This window comes from Onychostruthus taczanowskii, unplaced genomic scaffold (genome assembly GCF_017590055.1).
Source record: "Onychostruthus taczanowskii isolate IOZ18803 unplaced genomic scaffold, ASM1759005v1 scaffold110, whole genome shotgun sequence".
Classification (NCBI taxonomy): domain Eukaryota; kingdom Metazoa; phylum Chordata; class Aves; order Passeriformes; family Passeridae; genus Onychostruthus; species Onychostruthus taczanowskii.
This window is the reverse complement of record NW_024497630.1, coordinates 862,689-883,764: the sequence shown is the minus strand read 5'-3', so window position 1 is coordinate 883,764 and position 21,076 is coordinate 862,689. Positions and strand designations below refer to the sequence as shown.

General features: G+C 59.9%; 1 protein-coding gene across 1 annotated transcript in view; it reads left to right on the top strand.

The window, feature by feature from the left end:
* The window catches only part of UNC13A (unc-13 homolog A), a 34,020-nt gene extending 13,468 nt beyond the window's left edge, over positions 1–20,552 (top strand). Inside the window, exons 17-43 of the mRNA XM_041422615.1 lie at positions 342–569; positions 752–893; positions 1,227–1,396; positions 1,857–1,972; positions 2,076–2,239; positions 2,976–3,126; positions 5,209–5,277; positions 5,389–5,478; positions 5,628–5,762; positions 6,036–6,169; positions 6,611–6,696; positions 6,912–7,038; positions 7,118–7,214; positions 7,352–7,495; positions 8,661–8,744; positions 8,960–9,037; positions 9,313–9,401; positions 9,505–9,657; positions 9,777–9,900; positions 13,023–13,061; positions 14,042–14,071; positions 15,156–15,212; positions 15,406–15,486; positions 15,608–15,755; positions 18,156–18,248; positions 18,330–18,489; positions 18,772–20,552. Of these exons, the coding sequence (XP_041278549.1) occupies positions 342–569; positions 752–893; positions 1,227–1,396; positions 1,857–1,972; positions 2,076–2,239; positions 2,976–3,126; positions 5,209–5,277; positions 5,389–5,478; positions 5,628–5,762; positions 6,036–6,169; positions 6,611–6,696; positions 6,912–7,038; positions 7,118–7,214; positions 7,352–7,495; positions 8,661–8,744; positions 8,960–9,037; positions 9,313–9,401; positions 9,505–9,657; positions 9,777–9,900; positions 13,023–13,061; positions 14,042–14,071; positions 15,156–15,212; positions 15,406–15,486; positions 15,608–15,755; positions 18,156–18,248; positions 18,330–18,489; positions 18,772–19,060 (3,278 nt within the window). The 3' untranslated portion in view covers positions 19,061–20,552. The remainder of the gene's footprint in view (positions 1–341; positions 570–751; positions 894–1,226; positions 1,397–1,856; positions 1,973–2,075; positions 2,240–2,975; positions 3,127–5,208; positions 5,278–5,388; positions 5,479–5,627; positions 5,763–6,035; positions 6,170–6,610; positions 6,697–6,911; positions 7,039–7,117; positions 7,215–7,351; positions 7,496–8,660; positions 8,745–8,959; positions 9,038–9,312; positions 9,402–9,504; positions 9,658–9,776; positions 9,901–13,022; positions 13,062–14,041; positions 14,072–15,155; positions 15,213–15,405; positions 15,487–15,607; positions 15,756–18,155; positions 18,249–18,329; positions 18,490–18,771) is intronic.
* Positions 20,553–21,076: the final 524 nt, after the last annotated feature.

The following is a 21,076-nucleotide window of genomic DNA, read 5'->3' as shown; positions in this document are numbered from 1 at the left end:
TAAGGCTGGAAAAGACCTTTAAGATTATCAGGTCCAACCATCAACTCGGCACCTTTGTGGTCACGGCTAAACAGTAAACTCAAATGCCACAGCCACGTGTTTTTTGCACACTTCCAGGGATGACTCCACCACTGCCTGGGCAGCCTGTCCCAAGGCTAGACAACACTTCTGGGGAAGAAGTTTCCCCTGATACCCAACATAAACCTTCCCTGGTGCAACTTGAGGCCATTTCCTCCTGTCCCTGTCCCCAAGTCCACCATGCCAACCTGCGAGAGCTCATGTCTCTCTCCTGGGTACCACCAGCCCCCCAGCCCATCTCACCCATGCCTGTCCTCTCCCAGGAGCGGCGGAGAAGAGCTCCAAGCATGGAGCAGAGGACCGGACCCAGAACATCATCATGGTGCTCAAGGACCGCATGAAGATCCGAGAGCGCAACAAACCAGAGATATTTGAGCTGATCCAGGAGGTGTTTGGGGTCAACAAGACCACACACACGCAGCAGATGAAGGCAGTCAAGCAGAGTGTCCTGGATGGCACCTCCAAATGGTCAGCCAAGATCAGCATCACTGGTAGGCAGCTTGTCACCTTCAGCCTTGGGGACCGTGGGAATGTCCCCATTGCCCAACCCCTCATTCTGCCAGGCAGCTTCAGCCCCTGGGGGGACACAGGTGCCCGTTTTGGGGATCTTAGTGTGGCTGCAGCACTGACTTTTCTCTCTCTGTTCTCTCTGCCATGCTGTGCTGTGCTGCAGTGGTCTGTGCCCAGGGCCTGCAAGCAAAGGATAAGACAGGTTCCAGTGACCCTTATGTCACTGTCCAGGTTGGAAAGACAAAAAAAAGGACTAAGACTATCTACGGCAATCTCAACCCAATCTGGGAAGAGAATTTCCATTTGTAAGTTCACCCCCTGTCTCCCCATTCCCCTCCCTGGCCCTCATGGTTGTGCCAGGCTGTGCTGGCTCTTGCCGTATCCCAGTAGGGTGGGGGGAGGCAGCTTGCGTTCTGTTTTCTGCCATGAGGGTGTGGCTCTAGGGGCTGATCCAGGCTGTGCTGAGGCTGCCTGGGTGTGGCACAGAGCCCACTGGGAGGGGATTGGTGCCCCCTCATCTGCTCTCTTCCCCAGTTCCTGCTTTGTGCTAGTCCCTTTTGTTTACGGCAGCAGTGATGGGGAGTAGCTGGAAAGGTTTCACTGCTCATGCTGGGGCTTGCCCTTTGTCACCTCCCCAGCGAGTGCCATAACTCCTCTGACCGCATCAAGGTCCGTGTGTGGGACGAGGATGATGACATCAAGTCCCGCGTCAAGCAGCGCTTCAAGAGAGAATCCGACGACTTTCTGGGCCAGACCATCATCGAGGTCCGGACCCTGAGTGGGGAGATGGATGTCTGGTACAACCTCGGTGAGCAGCACAGCCTGGGACCCCCGCCCTGGGCTCAGGGAGTGCCACATCCTGCTCAGCCTGGGACCCCCGCCCTGGAGTCCAAGGGGGAAGTGCTGCCAGCCATGAGCTGAAGGCTATTGCAGCAGGGTCTGCTCTTAGAAACATTTAATATCAAAAGCTTTCAGAATAAAGTGTTTTCCCAGGGTCATTTTGAGAATCCCCTACCCATGAGGTTCTAGAACACCAGCCTCCTGCAGAAGGGAAACTGAGGCACAGAAAGGCTGTGTCTCTAGCAGCTGGAAATGTGGCCGAATCCACCCCAGCCTGGCTGCACACCCAGCCAGGTGCTGGGTGTCCCCTCAACCCTGGCCCTGTGCCAGAGCATTGTGCCAGAGCACTGTGCCCCTCTTTGGGGTTGGCAGTGAGCAGCGTTGCCCCAGGAATGCCTCACACCTTGTTCCTCTCCCTGCACCCACAGACAAGCGCACAGACAAGTCTGCAGTGTCAGGAGCCATCCGGCTGCACATCAGCGTGGAGATCAAGGGTGAGGAGAAGGTGGCTCCTTACCACGTTCAATACACCTGCCTGCATGAGGTGAGCAGCCCAGAAAGGCACAGGGGGCACGGCCCCCTCCCCAGCAGTGCCACCCTGCCACCACCTGCCCTGGGGAGCTGATGGGACTCATTTCTACCTCCAGAACCTCTTCCACTTTGTGACGGATTTGCAAAACAACGGGGTGGTGAAGATCCCCGATGCCAAGGGGGATGATGCGTGGAAGGTGTACTTTGATGAGACAGCACAGGAGATCGTGGATGAGTTTGCCATGCGCTATGGAGTGGAGTCCATCTACCAGGCCATGACGTGAGTCCCCTGTCCCCATTTGGCTCAGAGGGGCTGCACCCACCCCCCAGGTGGAGGGTTTCTGTCCCCATCTTCCTCTCCTGCTGCCATTGGCACTCATCTCCCTGCCATGGGTGCAGACTGGCCCCAAACCTGTGCACCCATCCTTCCCTTTCCCAACATACTCTGGCACTGCCTCATCTCAAGTCCGGTGTCAAGTTTGGACACCACAAGATTAAAAGGATCTAAAACTGTTGGAGAGTGTCCAAAGGAGGGACACGGAGCTGGGGAAGGCTCTGAGGAGCGGCTGAGGGCACTTGGCTCGTTCAGCTGGAGCACAGGAGACTGAGGGGAGACTCCTCGGGGGCTGCAGCTCCTCCCCAGAGGAGGCAGAGGGGCAGGGGCTGAGCTCTGCTCTGGGACAGGGACAGGAGGCCAGGAAGGGCTGGAGCTGTGCCAGGGCTTGGCATGGAGCTCAGGGAAAGGTTCTTGCCCCCGAGGGTGCTGGCACTGCCCAGGCTGCCCAGGGAATGGTCCCGGCCCCAAGGCTGCCAGAGCTGCAGGAGCGTTTGGACAGCGCTGCCAGGGGTGCTCAGGGTGGGCTTGTTGGGGTGGCTGGGCAGGGACAGGGGCTGGGCTGAGCATCCCTGAGGGTCCCTTCCAATTTGGGATGCTCTGGGATTCAATGACTTTTGCACCCCAAACCCTGCATCCCCTCCCGTGGCCCTAAACCCTCAGCTGCCACTTCTATCCGTAGGCATTTTGCCTGCCTCTCCTCCAAGTACATGTGCCCCGGAGTGCCGGCGGTGATGAGCACCCTGCTGGCCAACATCAACGCCTACTACGCCCACACCACCGCCTCCAGCAATGCCAACGCCTCCGACCGCTTCGCCGCCTCCAATTTCGGGGTAAGTCCCATGGTACGTAAACGCTCTTTTCTTTTTCTCTCCTTTCTTTGGGAGGGGGTGGGGGGCTCGGGAAGCAAAACGAGCTGTGCAAAACACCTCAACCCCAAACTGCAGCCAGGCAGCAGTGGGGTCAGCCCCTGCTTGCCCCAAAAGTCATCCTGCTCCTGTATTTCAGGAAGGAAAAGAGCCACCACCTTCCCAGGAGAAGGGCTAAATTTACTCCCCTATTTATTGTGGGAGCCTGAGCAAACTGGATGGCAGTGTGCCAGGACAGGGGACCAGCCACCTTGGTGGCAAAATCAGAAGCATGTGGCCATTACTCACCCCTGCACTTCCTGGGGGGTCTTGCACAGCCTCGTGTGCTTTGGGGGACCCCAGCCTGCTGCAAACTCAGCCGGTTGTGCCAGCACCACTGACTGCCAAGTGGGGCGAGTTTGTGGCAGGGCTGGGTGCCCCCTGGGAATGTGGGCAAGGAGGGCTGAGCTCTCACCTTGGCTCCCCGACCCGTGCCATCCCAGAAGCAGGAAATGGTCGCTCTGGGTGTGCATGGGTCGAGCCAGGGTCAGTGCCCAGCCCCGGGTGCAGCAAGGTGCTGGGTAGCCAGGGACACAGCCAGGGCCGAGCACAGCTCCGGGCAGCTTTGGCTCACCTCCACGTTCCTGTTGCAGGGGGTAGCTAGAGCCGAGCGAGCTGTGCCTCCGGATCACGCAGGAGGAGAAAACCAAAAACCCGCCTTTTCTCTAACATGGAGGATTTTAAAAACTTGTCTCTTTCTCTTTTTTAGAGAGCCTAAGGTTGGGTGCTAAAGTGCCCGGCCGTGTCGCTTTAACCCTGAGTACCCGTCGTGTCCAGTGTTAGAGTGCTGCAGCCGCTCCTTGGGTGTTGGGGACACACGGCCCGGCCCAGGGCCCGGCTGGGCCATCCCCGCCAGCGCCGAAGGTTTGCGGTGGCCAGCACAGGCTGTGGCCACGGCCGAGCCATGGACTCGCTGCCCCTCCCACCCCTGTGCTCTTATCCCAGGACTCAGACGCTGCTCCGGACTCTCCAGAGCCCTGCGGGTCAGCCCTGACCCGTACAGCCAGTGCTGAGGGGGGAACCAGGCCTCTCATGGCAGGCCCACATGGCTGTCCAAAGCCTCTCCATCAGCAGGAACACAAAGGGAAATGCTCCCCAGCAACATTTTGGGGTCAATATTGGGAAGAAATTCTTCCCTGTGAGGAAGTGAGGACTTAGGTTGACCTGAGAACAGCTGTGGCTGTCTCATCCCTGGAAGTGTTCAAGACTAGATTGTACAGGGCTTGGAGCAACCTGGGATAGTGGAAGGTGTCCTTGCCCATGGCAGGGAGTGGAATAACATGGTCCTTAAGGTACCTTCCAACCCAAACCAGTCTGGGATTCTATGATGAGTTGCTTTTCCATCAGCTCTGACCCCTGATCCAATCCACAACCCAAGATAGGATTTACATCCTTCTGCCCTGTGCTCCCTGGGTGGGAGCTGGGCTGAGCTGAACTACAGCCCCTCAGCCCCACTGGAGACCCCCCACACGGGGTGTTCTCTGCCCATGTCCCTTGATGCATCCCAGTGGGGTGAGTGAGGAGTCAAGGAAATGTCCAGTTCCTGGGGCCAACCTCAAGATGGGCAACCACTGCACATCCTTTCCCTGCCCTTTTTCTTGAGCTCTTGGAAAGCCCCAGTGGTGGGGCTACTGATCCTGCAGCCCCTCTCCCAACTCTTGTCCTGAGCCCAGGCTCAGAGGTGTTCCAGTGGGCAGGGCAGACAGAGCAGCTTGTCACCCTCCCAGCTGACACACAAGGGACACATGGTGTCACTTCTCCATCCTGAACAGCACCTGGCATGGCCACATGTGCCCCAGGAGCTGCTGGGGGCTTCGAGTGAGCCCCAGCCACCAACAAGGAGATGCTCTTCTCTGCAGGCATGTCCTGCCCATTCAGGGCTCAGAAAAATGGAAGGAAGGAAGGAAGGAAGGAAAGGGATGGGCTGAGAGCAAAGTGAGACAGGGGCGGGGGGTCGGTCCTGCCGCCTTTGCCCTGTTCACCTGCCCCCGGGGCGTTTCTCCACAGAAAGATCGCTTTGTCAAGCTCCTGGACCAGCTGCACAACTCCCTGCGCATCGACCTCTCCATGTACCGGGTAAGGTGCCTGCCCTGCCTCAGTGTCCCCACCTGAAGCAGCACGTGGCTGCTCCCTCACCCTCACTTGCCCTTGTGAATTTTGCGGGCTACTCCCCTCTTTCCTTTCCAGAACAACTTCCCTGCCAGCAGCCCCGAACGGCTGCAGGACCTGAAGTCCACAGTGGATTTGCTGACCAGCATCACCTTCTTTCGGATGAAGGTACTGCTGGGGCCCCGCTCACCCTGTCCCTCAGGGGATCTGACTCCCTTTGGCCCTGGTTCTCTGTGGGTTGGGGTTGCGCTGGCCTGTGGTGCTCCTGGGTGGGTGTCTGCGGGTGCTCCAAACACCATGCCCTCCCTGCACACCAGGTCCAGGAGCTGCAGAGCCCCCCACGAGCCAGCCAGGTGGTGAAGGACTGTGTGAAGGCCTGTCTCAACTCCACCTACGAGTACATCTTCAACAACTGCCATGAGCTCTACAGCCGCGAGTACCAGACAGACCCGGTGCGTGGGCAGCGGGGGTGCTGGGCACTGACTTTCCCATTCCATTCTCTCCTCCTTTTCCTCATGCTCTTGCTCCCTCTCCAGAGTGCTTAGTCCTGTGCAGAATGATCCCCAGGCCTTGGAGTTTGAGCTGTGGGGTTGAGATCAGGACAGACAAGAGGGGATTGCATGGGGCCTTCAGGGTATTCCCTCCTGCTCCCTTGTTAGCCCTGACACAAAGTTGAGCCCTGCACTGGCGTGACCAAATTTTCCACTGTGTCCCTGCCCCTCCAGACAAAGAAAGGTGAGGTGCCTCCCGAGGAGCAGGGCCCCAGCATCAAAAACCTGGATTTCTGGTCGAAGCTCATCACCCTGATTGTCTCCATTATTGAGGAAGACAAGAACTCCTACACACCCTGCCTGAACCAGTGAGTAGGTGGAGTAGGGAAGGGGACACTGCTGTGCCCACAGAGGGTGCCCATGTGGAGGCAGTAGGATCTTGAGGATTTTGGAAGTGGTTTTAACATCCATTCTACAGATGGGAAAGCTGAGGTTGCTGGGAGGTGTGTGAGGGATGTCTGTCCACATGGAGGGATTCACCCTGTGTTCATAGCCTTGAGCTGTGCCAGGGGAGGTTCAGATTGAACATCAGGAAGAATTCATGGAAGGGGTGGTCAGGCATTGGATGGGGCTGCCCAGGGAAGTTTGGAGTCCCTACCCCTGGAAGTGTCCAAAGAAGGCCTGGATCTGGCACTCAGTGCTGTGGGCTGGGTGGCAAGGGGGCGATCATTCACAGGCTGGACTCAATGACCTTGGAGGTCTTTTTCACCCTGAATGATTCTGCAATTCACACTCTCCCCTCACCCCAGGTTCCCCCAGGAACTGAACGTGGGGAAGATCAGTGCTGAGGTGATGTGGAATCTCTTTGCTCAGGACATGAAGTACGCGATGGAGGGTGAGTCCCACCTGCCACCCTGAGCCAGAGAGGGGTGAACCAGGCAGGAGCTGTCCTCAGCTCACACCTTCCCTGTTCCATGGGCAAACCCATTTCATCTCCTCATCAACACTCCCTCCAGAAGCACTTCCATCTTTTTTCCCTGGAGCTGCCCCTGGGGAGCCACGCCCCAGATTTGGGACTCAGAGTGAGCCCCAGGCCCTTTGCCCATGCAGAGCACGAGAAGCACCGCCTGTGCAAGAGCGCAGACTACATGAACCTGCACTTCAAGGTGAAGTGGCTGTACAACGAGTACGTCACCGAGCTGCCCTCCTTCAAGAGCCGCGTGCCCGAGTACCCCGCGTGAGTGCAGCCCTGGGGCCGGGCAGGGGACTGCCACCACGAGGGCTGCTGGCCTCACCACGGTGGGTCTCTCTTCCAGCTGGTTCGAGCCCTTTGTCATCCAGTGGCTGGATGAGAATGAAGAGGTGTCACGGGATTTCCTGCACGGAGCACTGGAGCGGGACAAGAAGGATGGGGTATGAACAGGACTAGGGATGAAGTCTTGGAGGAGAGGGGCTTGTCCCTTGATGCCCTGACTGTGATGTCCAAATATGTCCTGATGGGCCAAAATCTCCCCCACACATCCTGCTGACACCTCATCTCACTTCTACAGTTCCAGCAGACCTCGGAGCACGCGCTCTTCTCCTGCTCCGTGGTGGATGTCTTCTCCCAGCTCAACCAGAGCTTTGAGATCATCAAGAAGCTGGAGTGCCCTGACCCCCAGATTGTGGGGCACTACATGCGACGGTTTGCCAAGGTGGGCACCTGCCAGGGCAGGGGTCAGCACCACCCCTGGGACCACAGTGCCAGCCCTGGCTGGGGCTCCTGGGCTCCCTGTGCCCCTCCATCCAGTTGTGGGCAGCCAATGTGCTACTGACACACCCTGGGACACTCCCAGCTCTGCTAGCACAGGATATTAATTAATTAATTATGAGATAATTGATGAGTTATTTGCTTAATTAATATAGATTAATTAAAACTGGCTTGCTGCAATATAGGAGGAAGTTAAATGCCGGCTTCGTGGCTGTTGCCTTCACAGCTGTGCTGGAGCAGCCCATGGAGACCAGTTGTGCTGGATCTGGCTTCCAGAGGCTGAGCCCATGTGGCTCCTGGTGCATGAACATGAGCCAGCTGTGCCCAAGTGGGCAAGGAGGCCAATGGCACCTAGTCTGTACTAACAATGGTGTGACCAGTAGGACCAGGGCAGTGACTGCCCCCCTGTGCTGGGCACTGCTGAGGTCTCACCTGAAATCCTGCGGTCAGTTTGGGGTCCCTCATTACAAGAAGGACATTGAAGGGCAGGAGCGTCTAGAGAAGGGAACAGAGCTGGGGAAGGGTCTGGAGCACCAGGAGCAGCTGAAGGAGCTGGGGAGGCTCAGCCTGGAGAAAAAGAGGTTCAGGGGGGCCCAAAAAAGAGGTTCAGGGGGGCCCTTCTGGTTCTGCATAACTCCCTGACAGGAGGGGGCGGCTGGGGGAGGAAGTTGAGCTCTGCTCCTAGGGAACAGAGATAGGATGAGAGGAAATGGCCTTAAGTTGTGCCAGGGGAGATTTGGGTTGGATGTTGGTAAAATTTATTCGCTGAAAGGTTTGTCCAACCCTGGCACAGGCTGCCCAAGGCAGCAGTGAAGTCACCATCCCTGGAAGTGGTTAAAAAACATATAGATCTGGCACTTGAGGATATGGTTTAGTGGTGAACATGGTGGTGGTGCTGAGGTGATGGTTGGACTTGAATTTATAGGGCTTTTCCAACCTTAATGATTCCATGATTCTGTGATCCATGAGATCAGAGGGTCTGGGGCTCCCCGTATGTATCCAGATATGAGGTTGTTTCACTGCTGTTGGACTCATGGTTTCCTTCTCTCCCTCCTTACCTTTTCTTGCTGCTTTCTGGGTGTCTTTCTTGGTGCCCTGTTTGGCTGCAGACCATCAGCAATGTGCTGCTCCAGTACGCTGAGATCATCTCCAAGGATTTTGGCTCCTACTGCTCCAAGGAGAAGGAGAAAGTGGTGATGTATCTCCCTTTTGCTGTCTCCATATGTCACCTCAGCCCCAGGGTGGGTCAGTCCCTTCCTGATGGCAGTTCCTGACACACTGCCAGGGTGGCTTCCCTGCCATCCCTGTCCTCATGTCCCCCAGTGCAAGGTGCGAGGGTCCTGGGACTGTGAGCAGCTACCCCAGGCATATTTATTGGTGCTGACCCCCCTCTCCATCCCCCCTCCAGCCCTGCATCCTGATGAACAACATCCAGCAGCTCCGTGTCCAGCTTGAGAAGATGTTTGAAGCCATGGGTGGGAAGGATGTGAGTATGGGGAGGTTCCAGGAAGGAGCCCTGTGAGGGGTTGGATCATTCCCTTCCCCCCTGAGGTAGCCCCATGCCCAGGTCCCCAGTGCTGGAAGCAGACCCCTTCCTAACCTATGTGGAGTCTCACTGTGCTGCCCCATGGCACTCTGCTCTCCCACTGTATTGGACTGGGAAGGGCTTCACCCTGCCCAAGGATGCATTTGGGATGCAGAAACTTCCCTGAGGGCTGGTTTAGGAACCCTGTCAGCTTCAAAAACCTCTTCCTCCTGCAGCTGGATACAGAAGCCAGTGATATCCTCAAGGAACTGCAGGTGAAACTTAACAACGTCCTGGATGATCTGAGCCGAGTCTTTGCCACCAGGTACAGCTGGCTGAGAGGGCAGGGGCAGTGGGCAAAGGAGAGCTCTGGGGGTTCAGGGGCTCTGGGGGGATACGCTGAGCTGCCTGTGTGTTGTGGTCCTCAGTTTCCAGCCACACATCGAGGAGTGTGTGAAGCAGATGGGTGACATCCTGAGCCAGGTGAAGGGCACCGGCAACGTCCCCGCCAGCACCTGCAGCAGCGTCGCGCAGGACGCTGACAATGTCCTGCAGCCCATCATGGATCTGCTGGACAGCAAGTGAGTGTGGGGGCAGCTGGAACCCCCATCCTGCCTCTCCCGGCCTCGTCAGACAGTGCGGGGGACCTGCAGTGTCAGGGTGACACGGGAGGGGTGACACGTGGGATTTCCTCTCGCAGCCTGACGCTCTTTGCCAAGATCTGCGAGAAGACGGTGCTGAAGCGGGTGCTGAAGGAGCTCTGGAAGCTGGTGATGAACACCATGGAGAAGACCATTGTCCTACCCCCACTCACAGACCAGACGGTGAGTGATGGGCAGGGGGACCAGGGACCTTGAGACACAGGTGGCTGACTGGGGCCAGTGTGGGACATGGCTGGCCAGGTGCCCTCAGTGACATGTGAGAGGCTGGGGACTTCACTGACATCTCCAAACCCGTGTCCAGCTCCTGACCAGGGAAAGGATGGGAGAGATAGGTCATCCTTCCTCCAGAACCTTCTTGGTTGGCTTTGGCAAAGGACCTTCCTGCCACCTCCATTGTGGCACAAAGAGGGGACACTGGCCCTTTCTTATCCATCCTTCCCTCAGAGCTGAGACAACATCCCATGCCACACTGATCCACACTGGCTGTGGGCATGCTCCTTGTGCCAGGAGGTGAATCCAGGGGCTCCTGGAGTGTGGGGAGATGCTGCCTGTTCGCCTTGCTAAGGGGCTGGGGTTTTCATGAGGATGGGGGGACATGTTCCCCAGCAGGGCTGAGCTGTTCCTTGCTCCTGGGGGATTTAGGAAAGCAGAGCAAACCCAGGGAATGGTCCCTCTCTGAGGCTCCATATCACATCGCTATTTGTCTGCCCCCCCTGCACCTGAAGCTTCCTGAGGTGGTTCCTTCAAAGTCACGCAGGAAAGGGTGACACTGAGTGCTCTCAAGCAGCTACACACATGTCACTCTTTGGTGGCTTTTGTCACCATTACAAAGCTGGGCTCAGGCTCTTCCTTGGAGTTCCTGGAGCTGTCAGCCTTCATGTCACCTTTCTGGGACTGTGGAGCTCCTGTGCTGTGTCTGTGAGGGACAGCACAGTGGTGACATGTCAGCCCTCAGTGGTGCCACCTGACTGTCAGTGTGTCACAGCCCTGAGTCTGGCTCAGGTCAGCCCCACATCGCTTCTGACTGGGCTTGGCCAAGGGTGGCCAAATCTCATAGGGATGCTGGTGCCACTGAGTCCCAGTCCCCATCCCAGTCCCCATCCCAGTCTCCTTCCAGCCAGTCTGTGGAGACAGTGGAGTCTGTGCTAGGGCACAGGATGGGGCATGGACATGTGGCTCTGTTGGGTGATTTTCCTGAGGGCAGAGAGTCCCTGGAGAAAGCTGTGCTGGGACTGGTCCCTCAGGCAGGGGACGTCCTGCCCAGGTGTCCCCGGGTGCCAGCCCACAGGGTGGCCGGACAGGCTGGTGGTTTGGGGGTGCGTGTCAGAGCCAAGAGTTGGCTGGGGTCCCTGGAACTGAGCCCCCCTGGGGCAAAACCCTCCCCCCCCCACAGTCAGGAGGGACTGGGCAGGTGAGGATGGGGCTCCTCGGGAGCTGTGGAGGCCTGCGGCGCGGTGGCAGGGCAGTGACACTGAGTGCTGTGGCTGGGGGACAGCCATGGCTCTGCTGGGGGTGGGGGGCAGCCAGGGCTGGCGCTGGGGAGGATGGAGGAGGCGGGGGCCGACACTCACGTCACGGTTGTTCTCTCCAATTGCTCCTCTCGCCTCACAATGGCAGATGATTGTAAGTACGGCAGCTCCCTGTCTGTCTGTCTGTCTGTCCGCTCTGTGTCGGTCCTGGCCTCGCCGGTTCTTGTCTTGTGTGGCTGCCCGTGCCCTGCCCACACCCTCCTTCGGCTCCTGACCTGGTCCAGCTCCTGGTCCCCGCCCCTGCCTGGCACTGGCTCCTGGCCGGCACATGCCAGCCCCTCCGGGATGTGGTGGGTGGAGAGGTCTTGGACAGATTGGTAGTGCCGGGATATGGGGAGGGACAAGGGGCAGTGATGGGGTGGTAGGGGACGGTGATGGCAGTGCCATGTCATCAGGGACTGCCAAACCTGGGCTCCGTTCTGAAGGGAGGAATACCGCGGGAGGCACGAGCAGGGAGCAGTGCCTGCCTGCAATCAGGGCTGCTCGTCCTTTCTTCGTGCCTCAGTTTCCCCTCGAGGCCCTGGCTGGGGTCTGGCTGTGATGGAGGCAGAGGTTTTCCCTGCCAGGAGGAGGAGGAGTCTCTCGGGGACACAGCGGTCCCTGGCCCGTGTGCTTGGTGTTGGGGCAGGCTGCTGGCACAAGTTGTGAGGCTCTTCCCGGGTCGGGATATGGCCCTGGGAACCTGGACTGCTGGTTTCCTTCTCGGCATTGCTGCTGGGTCCTTGCATGGCTTTGACTGAGCAGTTTCCTTCTGTCCTCTTCTGACCAGTCTGTGGCTGTGGGTTTATGCCCCTGGGGGCAAGGGAAGGGCAACTCCCCCCCCCAGTCCTGTCCCCACCCCTTGTTGTGACCCAGGCACCTATGCAGGAAGAGCAGTGGGAGCCAGCTGCTGGGTGCTGGTGCCAACCCCTGCAGGGACAAATACTCTGCTGTCCCCCAACACTTTTTCTGTCCAACAGTAGCATTTGGGGAAGCCTTGGGGGCAGCCCGGGGCTGAGTGTCCCCTCAGATCTCTTGAGGACCTCATGGGGACCTCGTGGGAGCCCCACGTCCCAGCTTTGCTGAGGCTCTGGGGGACAGAGCAGTGTCAGCTCTGTGTGGTACAAGCTCCTCTTGTTCACCCATCACGCTGTTGCCAGGGCCAGAACCCCTCCTGGCAGCCCTGTTTGGCCATACCTGTGCTGCTTGTTCCTTCTGAGGCTTCCCAGCCAGCTGACTCCCTGCTTCCCCCTCCTGACTCCAACAGTCCGTGCTCAGAGCCGAGTTCATCCCCGCCATGGCACTGTGGCTCATTTCACACAGTTCCTCTTGCCTGGGCCAGTGTGGGGCTGGCACTGGGCCCAGCCATGCACAAACCAGAGCTCTGCGTGCCAAAGCCAAATCCCAGCTACTCCCTCCCTGCTCCCTCCCCAGTGCTGGGAGCACCTGCCAGAGCTGAAGCAGGATGTGTGGGGGCACCAGAGCCTGCCCACACACAGCTGGATCCTGTATTCCAGCAAGGATCATCCCTCACGGATTCAGCATCCCAGCAGTTTCCCAGTGTGAGGACAAGTTCTCCAGCAGTGCAACATCCTGCTTTCCTGTGGGGATCCAGCACCCTGATGATACCAGGCCCTCACCGAGTATCCCGGTGGGGACCAGTCCCCCACTGGCTGTCCTTCAGGAGCTCGTGATGTCTCTGCCACCTGTGCCCCTGTGTCCTGTCCCATGCTGTCCCCCCCACCCCACACTCAACCTCTGACATTGCTTCTACAGGGCACGCTCTTGAGAAAACATGGCAAGGGGACAGAGAAGGTAAATAGCTGTGGGCTCCATGTGTGTCACTGCCCCGGGGCCACACTCGTGGTCTCACACCCGCCTGCTGTGGAGGTCCAGGCTTGTCCGTGCTTCCTCTGTCGTGCTGTCTGGATGTGCTGTTGCCTGCGTGGTGTTGTGGTGAGGTGTGCTGTGCTGTGTGCTGGGGACAGCCCCAGTTCTGTGTGTCCCCGGGGTAGGGAGAGGGGTCTCTGTGGTGTTCAGTCCCCTTGGGGCAGATGTGGGGTGTCACCTATCCCCGTGGGGAACACTGCCCCACAGCCCTCAGCACCAGCTGCCTGCTGGGACAGTAAGGGGGTGAGACCCTCTGCATGGTAGACCCTCCATACAACCCCATCCCACTGTGGGGGGCTCAGGAAGAGGGGACCCCCTGTCCTGGGCCTTGCTGGGCACAGTGAGGGCCCCAGGGCTGCTGGGATCCCACGGATCTCTGAGCCTGCTCCCCCTTCCTTGCTGAGCCCCAGCCCTGCTCCAAGGGCTTTCTCCAGCACATGGGCTCTTGCCCTGTCTGGGTGCTCCTGCCACAGGGTGGGTGCCCAGCAGTGACCCCAGCCTGCTCCCCAAATCCTGGTTCTTGGGAAGAGCCATGCCAGCATCCATCTGGGCAATGCCTGCAGCTCCCCCTCCTCTCCTGGGGGACACTGGCTCTTGCCCAGTTTGCTGAGTGTGCTGGGTGAGCTGATTCCTTCTGGTCTCCCAGCCCCAGATGGGGTGGGGAGCAAACCAGCCCGTCCTCAGGAGAGACCTGGCACACTCATCTCATCTTCACCAGCGTGGCCACGGGGCTGAGTCTTTGCAGCTGTGAACTGGTGCCCAACCAGCAGCACCAGCAGAGAGCTGGGCAGAGCCAGAGGAGAGTACAGGCCAGAGCCCTCATGGCCAGGGGATGTGGGGGGCCTGGAGCCGCGGCTGAATGCTGCTGGGGCCACCAGTAACTGTCCCTTGCTGTTCTCTTCCAGAGCAGGGTGAAGCTGCCCAGTCACACTGAAGTAAGGACATGGCTCTTCTGCTCCCCACTTGGCACTGCTCTCTCCCCTTCCCTCCCCGCTGTCCCTTGTCCCTTGTGCTCTGCGTTGGGGACTCCCAGCTCAGTACAGTGTCCTGTTATACTGTTTTGGGGACACCAGTGTCCCCAGCTCCCAGCCTGTCCACTGACTGGGGGAGATGGGAACAGTGAGGGTGGAATTAATGGGACAGAACTGGGTGGCCAGAGGGGTGGGCACAAAGGGTTAATGGGGCCATACCAAATGTGGGCACGGAGTGGACAGACCCCTGTAGAAGGTACTGGTTAATGGGAGAGATGCTGAGGTTCCTGTGTTGGGAGGGACTGGAACTGCTGGTGCTGGGAGAGGGAAGGTAGTGGAGTCTCTGGGCCCCAGTTTATCCAGTTGCACTTGCACACTGGAGGAGCTGAGGAGGAGAGCTTGTGCTCAGCCCAGTCAGAGGTGCCAGCCCAGGGCAGTGAGCAGGATCTGCCCATCCAGGGGGCTGCTATGCCCATGGGCGCTACAGAATGGCCCCATGGCCCCTGCCATGGTGGGGTCAGGCTGAGGCAGCCCGGGTCTCCCACGTGGGGGAAGGGGCTGGGAACCTCCCTGGGACTGCTGGGGCTGGACAGGGCTCCGTGTGGCTGGGGGCTGTTTGGTGGCTGTGGGGTACAGGCCATCCTCCCGTGCCCGCTGTCCCTCGCTCTCGCTCTCTGCTCCCGCCGTGTCCGATGTCCGAGTGGTCAGTGCCCTGCTGTGCCAGGCCCTGCTGGATGCAGGAGCAGGTGCTTGGAGCACAGGAAGCAGGATGGGACTCTTGGGCCGAGCTGCTTGTGCTGAGCAGAGCCAAGGATGACGCCAGGGTGGCGCCCTGCCCTGGGGTCCCCAAGCCTGCAGCCTCACAGCTGTGCTGAGAACTTGGGGCTGCCAGCCTGGTACCTGTGTCACCTTCCTGGCTGCTGTCCCCTGGAGCCTGGAGGAGCCCCTGGAACTGCAGCAAGCTTCTGGCATGATGTGCCCAGCCTGGCCATGCCACCCCCAGCCTGGCTGCTCACCGGGGCTGTCCCTGTTTCTTTGCTCTCTGCAGGGCACACAGATGATTTTCAACGCGGCCAAGGAGCTGGGGCAGCTTTCCAAGCTGAAGGTGAGGGCTGGGGGGCTGGGCTGGGGGTCACCGAGCTGAAGGTGAGGGCTGGGGGGTTGGGTTGCTCTCTGTTCCAGGGTGAGTGCCAGTGCCACTGCTGCCAGGACCCCACCACTGCCCCCTTGCTGGCTGGGCTGGGCTGGGGGCAGCAGGGTCCTGGTGCTGTGCTGAGAGCAGGATCTGTGTCCCCCAGGACCACATGGTGCGTGAGGAAGCCAAGAGCCTGACCCCGAAGCAGTGTGCCGTGGTGGAGCTGGCACTGGACACCATCAAGGTGAGGGCACTTTGGGGCATTTGGGGTGCCCCCAGGGCTCTGACCCTGAGGCCCAGGCACAGGAAGCACTAGGGGGACCCTCTCAGAACTGCTGAGCATCCTGAGGCCTTTCCCCCTCCAGCAATACTTCCATGCTGGCGGCGTGGGGCTGAAGAAAACATTCCTGGAGAAGAGCCCTGACCTGCAGTCGCTGCGCTACGCCCTGTCCCTCTACACCCAGGCCACAGATCTCCTCATCAAAACCTTCGTGCAGACACAGTCATCGCAGGGTAGGACACGCTGCCCTGGGCCCCGCTGTGCCCTCGTCCTCCCCAGGCTGCCCCATGGCCAGGACCCACCTTGGCTCTGTCCCAGTGGGCTGGGGGTCCCAGCCAGGCTCACAGTGGGGAAGAGAAGGGTTGGGGAAGGAAAGGGCTTTTTCCTCCCATGCCTTGCAGGTGAAGAGGGGCTGTGGTGCTCAGCAGCAGCAGCCTGGCACTCCCCAGTTCCCCACCAACAAGAGCAATGGGTCCCCAGTGCCAGGGCATTGCTGGACTGGCATGGAAATGGGGCCTGTGGGTGGGGGGAAGGTCACCCGCTGGCCAGGTGTCACAGTGTTTGTCCCCTCTGGATGGCCCCAGGCACCCAGCACTGACAGGGTCCATGGGATCCGGATGCTGTGCCAGGGCATGTCCTGGGCATGCTGGATGCCCAAGCCCCTGATCTGGGCTCTGGTGTGCTGAGGTGCAGTGCAGGATGCTGGGCACCTTCCAGGGCAGGATCAGCTCTAAATGCTGCCCTTTATTCTGTCCCTTGGCTGCTGGAGGAGGGCCCTGAGCTGCTCGGTGGTGGTCACGGGCCACCGCAGGGTGCCCCAGCCAGGCTTGTCTGTGTCCTCGGGGAGTGGGACGTGCGTTTGCTGTCCGTGAGTCTCCTTCAAGGGACGTCTGTCCTGTCTGTGCCTCCTGTGCCAGCCATGTCGGGGGCGTGGGGTTGGGTCTGGTGGGTGCCAGCACCCCTGGGTGTACCCTGTCCCCAGGAGCCCATGCTCGGAGCTGGGGGTGCCTGGCACTCCTGTGTCACTGCAGTGTTGTCCGGGTACTTGGCCGTCAGTCTGTCTGCGAGATCTGATTTCTCTTTCTCTTTGTTTCCCCCCCTCCCTCACTGTTCCCGTTCCCCATGCACGTCATCTCCTTCCTTCTCTCTCATCTCCTTCTCTCTTCTTCATCTCTTTCCTCCTCCCTTCTTTTGCATCTCCTCCCTCCTCTCTTCGTTGTCATCTCCTTCCTCCTTCATCTCCTTCCTCCTCTCTTTGTGTACTCTGTGCCGTGTCTCTGTCTCTTTCTCTCTCCTTCCCACTAGTTCATGGTGGGAAAGGGATTAGGTTTACCCTTAGTGAAGAGGTTTATCCTGAGAAGGGTACGTGTGCTACTCGCCCGCCCCTGCACCTGCCTGCCGCCGGCCTGGGCTAGTAACAGTCCCAGCACCGCGGGCTGGGGTGGCCTGGGGACCCCCAGCATCGCCGGCCTTGGGGACCCCCAGGATGGGCAAACTGCCACTCCCAGGGCTGCTCTGGGGGGAGTTTGAAGGAACTGTGCTCAGCCATATTGACCACCCCCAGAGCGGGTCGGGGGCTGTCCCTGTGGGAATAGGGGTGTCTTCCCACACGCTCTGGGCACCCCACATTGTCCCCAGCACTGCTGCACACACCGTGACCTCCCCCTGGGACATTGGCTCTAGGGGAGGCCATGCCACATCCTGTGCCCTTCCTGCCCATCCTGCTGCCCTAAGGACCATTACTAGCCCTGCTCTGGCGCGCTCCGTCTGCCTGTCCTGGGGCGCAGGGAATGAGCCCCCCGCGGGCCCTGCTTGGCCTCCATCACACCCTGCTGGGGCGGGGGCTGCACCCCCGCTTGGCCTTCCATGCCCAGACCCCCTCCCCACCCACCATCGCCTCCATCCCGGCTCAGCATGCGGGGGCGGGGGCCGGGGGTGGAGGGGGATGTGCCACTGCCAGCCCTGGCCTGGCCTGGCACCCTCAGTGACACGTGGGGACATGCCCTCCTTCCACTGCTCTTCCCACCCTGAGAGCTGCCCACTGAGCCCTGTTGGATCTCTGTCACCCCATCAGAGCCACAGAGCCTGTCCTTCTGCCTTGCGCCCCGTCCTTCACCCATGGGTGCATGCACAATTCTGGGGTGGTGGGGGGTGGGCTGACCTGTTGGTCCCCAGGCTCGGGGACCCCTGGGCTTGGTGTGGTCCCTGGGATGGAGGGGTACGAGGGGGCGGGTCTGCCTCGAGACACTGGTAGGGCTGTGGCTCCCCTGGCTGGGTCCCTCCTACCCAGGGAGGGACCATGACACTGTCACCCCTCTGTGGCCAGAGCATGGGGAGCTGGGCCACTGTCCTCTGCCCCATCCTGGACAGGCCTCTCAGCCCTGCTTTAGCAAGGGGGGGTCCACAGGGGTGGGATGGCAGAGGCAGCGTGCTGCTGGGGGTGTCCTGTCATGTCCATCACAGCTGCTGCACCCATGCTGCTGTGCCTACAACCCTTTGGGACACACCCTAATGCCCACCCCTTTCCACCCCATGGTGGGTGACCTGCCTCCTCAGTGGGGTTAGTGTTGGGCAGGGCATGTCAGGAACATTGGGAAAACAGGCACTTCATCTCGTCCCTCTGTCTGTCGCAGGCTCTGGCGTGGATGACCCCGTTGGGGAGGTGTCAATCCATGTGGAGCTGCTGACCCACCCCAGCAGTGGTGAGCACAAAGTCACCGTCAAAGGTGGGTCCTGCTGCCCGGGGTGCTGGGGTCACAGCTGCAGGTGACAGTGCTCCGTGAGCCTCACCTGTCCCCTCCTTGCAGTGGTGGCTGCCAATGACCTCAAATGGCAGACCTCGGGCATCTTCCGGCCCTTCATCGAGGTCAACATCATCGGGCCCCACCTCAGTGACAAGAAGAGGAAATTCGCCACCAAATCCAAGAACAACAGCTGGGCCCCCAAGTACAACGAGAGCTTCCAGTTGTGAGTGGCACCACGGGCTGGGGATGTAGGGACAGGCTGGGGGAAGTGTCCCCAGCACGTGGGGACCTCCAGGGGTCTGCAGGGAGTTTGTTCATCCCCGATGGGGTGTTTAAGGTATTTTCTCATTGGTAAAAGCAGGGAGAGAGGAGCAGGAGTAAAAAGGAAAAGACTTTCCTAGGGGTGGGGGCGGGGACAGCAGCCACGTAGGGGCTGTTAGTGGCCGGGCTAGGGGTGAAGTGTGACCCCTTTTGCCAACACCACCCGTCCCTTGGTCCCCCTCAGCACGCTGGGGACGGAGACGGGCCCGGAGTGCTACGAGCTGCAGGTGTGTGTGAAGGATTACTGCTTCGCCCGGGAGGACCGCACCGTGGGCATCGCCGTGCTGCAGCTGCGGGACATCCTGCAGCGCCCCGGCTGCGCCTGCTGGCTGCCCCTGGGCCGCCGCATCCACATGGACGACACCGGGCTCACCGTGCTCCGCATCCTCTCGCAGCGCAACAACGACGAGGTGGCCAAGGAGTTCGTCAAGCTCAAGTCGGACACGCGCTCGGCCGAGGAGGGCAGCAGTTAAAGTCCTTTGGTCCCCCAGCCCTCGCCCCCCGCTCCCGGCCCCTGACAGAATCCTCCAGCCGTGTATAAGCCATAGGAGTGGCCACAGAGGAGTCGCTGCCCCGGCACTGGGGAGGGGGTGCTGTGGCTGCAGTGACAGACCCTCGCCTCCCTCCCCGGCCACGATGGCTGGCTGACAGCGGTGCCGAGCACAGCCAGGCCCCCGTCACACCCCGCAGGAAGGTGCTGGTGTTGGGGGGGTTGCAGGGATGGGCTGGAGCTGAGCCTGGCTGAGGGGAGCAATCGGCCCTTCCCCAGCCTGTCTGAGATGGAGGAACCCCAGTGGTTCATCTCTGAGCCTCCACTGTCCCACCCAGCCCCACACCTCACCGAATGACACAAGGAAAGGGCTGCGGGGTGTGTGTGTGTCTGGTGCCATGTGCTGTGTTGGTGAGTGGCTGGCACAGCGTGATGGCCCCTTGTCCCCATCCCTGAGCGTGGTGGTGTGTCCTGAGGGCAGGGCAGCTGCCAGCCCTGAGCACATATGTGTACATATGTAAATACCTGTACATACAGGGCAGCTGGACAGGCTGTGTCCTGTACCCGGAAGGGCTATTGGGGCTGTTGGGTGGGCGGGCGCAGCCCCCCTGCACAGGGTCCCCTCCCTGGCTGGCAGCAGCATCACCAGGGTCGGGAGCAGCAGGGAGCAGCCCCCGGCCCATATCCTGTCTTCCCTGCCTTGCTGCCACCGTGGGCTACCCCACTGCCCCCCACAAGGTGCCAGGGCTGAGGGCACCTCAATAGAGGGACTTGTTCCTCTTTGCTCTGGCCGGTGGGGACCAGCATCCCTGAGCAATGCAGCCCATGGGATCTCCTTGGCGCAAGAAAACCCTTCCCACCCCAGCCCAGAGAAGCCCTCTCTCCAGTCCCCCAGTAAGCACCAGTTCTGTGCCCCCCAGTTCCCCAGTGAGCACCATTTCTGTGTGCTAAGTGGTGTGCATGTCTCGTGCGAGTGCCTGGGAGGCCTGGGTGTGTGGTGTTGGGGTGGCCACCCCAGCTGGCCAGTTCGCCCCAAGTCTGGGGCAGACAGAGGCCTCATGACCCCACAAATCAATACAGCTCTCTCAGTCCCCTCCCATCCCAAAACAGGGTACCCCAAATGGCCCCCACGCTCCTTTGTCTAGAGGGTTTGCCTGGGACCAGAGGGTTTCACTTTGCTCTCTCGTTTCTGTTCAATGTTTACACCCTTTTCTACCGGCTGCTCCCGCGTGGCCAGGCTGCGGCTCGGCCCTGCAGCCCGACCGTGGTGCCCTGGCCCTGTGCCCCTCCCCAGAGCGTCCCGTTTGGCATGTGATTGAACTGACCAATTCTGCTCCTGTAGCACAGTGTCACCGATGCCTGTGTGTCTGTCCCGCCCGCCGTGGCGGCTCCCATGGATGCATGACAGTGAGATGTTTTGCACTATTTTGAATTTTTTTGGGCTCTGTAAAAATATTTTATTATAACTGACATTAAAAAGCACACCCTTCACTGCGGCTCCTGTGGAGTTGGGAGGGGATGGGCATCTGGGGGCATTCCCACCTCAGTGCAGCACTTCCACCTTTAAAGGGAAAACCAGGGATATCCAGCCTCAAGGATAACCAGCTCCAAGGATAAGCAGCTCCAAGGACCAGTAGCCCAGGGATGATCCCTGTTGCCAGTCAGCCTCCCTGAGGTCACCTTTACAAAACCAAGGAGAGGTGTTAAATGGAATCTCAGGAACACAGAATCCTGGAATATCCTGAGCTGGAAGGGACCCTCAGCCCAGGCTGTCCCTGCCCAGCCACCCCAACAAGCCCACCCTGAGCACCCCTGGCAGCGCTGTCCAAACGCTCCTGCAGCTCTGGCAGCCTTGGGGCCGGGACCATTCCCTGGGCAGCCTGGGCAGTGCCAGCACCCTCGGGGGCAAGAACCTTTCCCTGAGCTCCATGCCAAGCCCTGGCACAGCTCCAGCCCTTCCTGGCCTCCTGTCCCTGTCCCAGAGCAGAGCTCAGCCCCT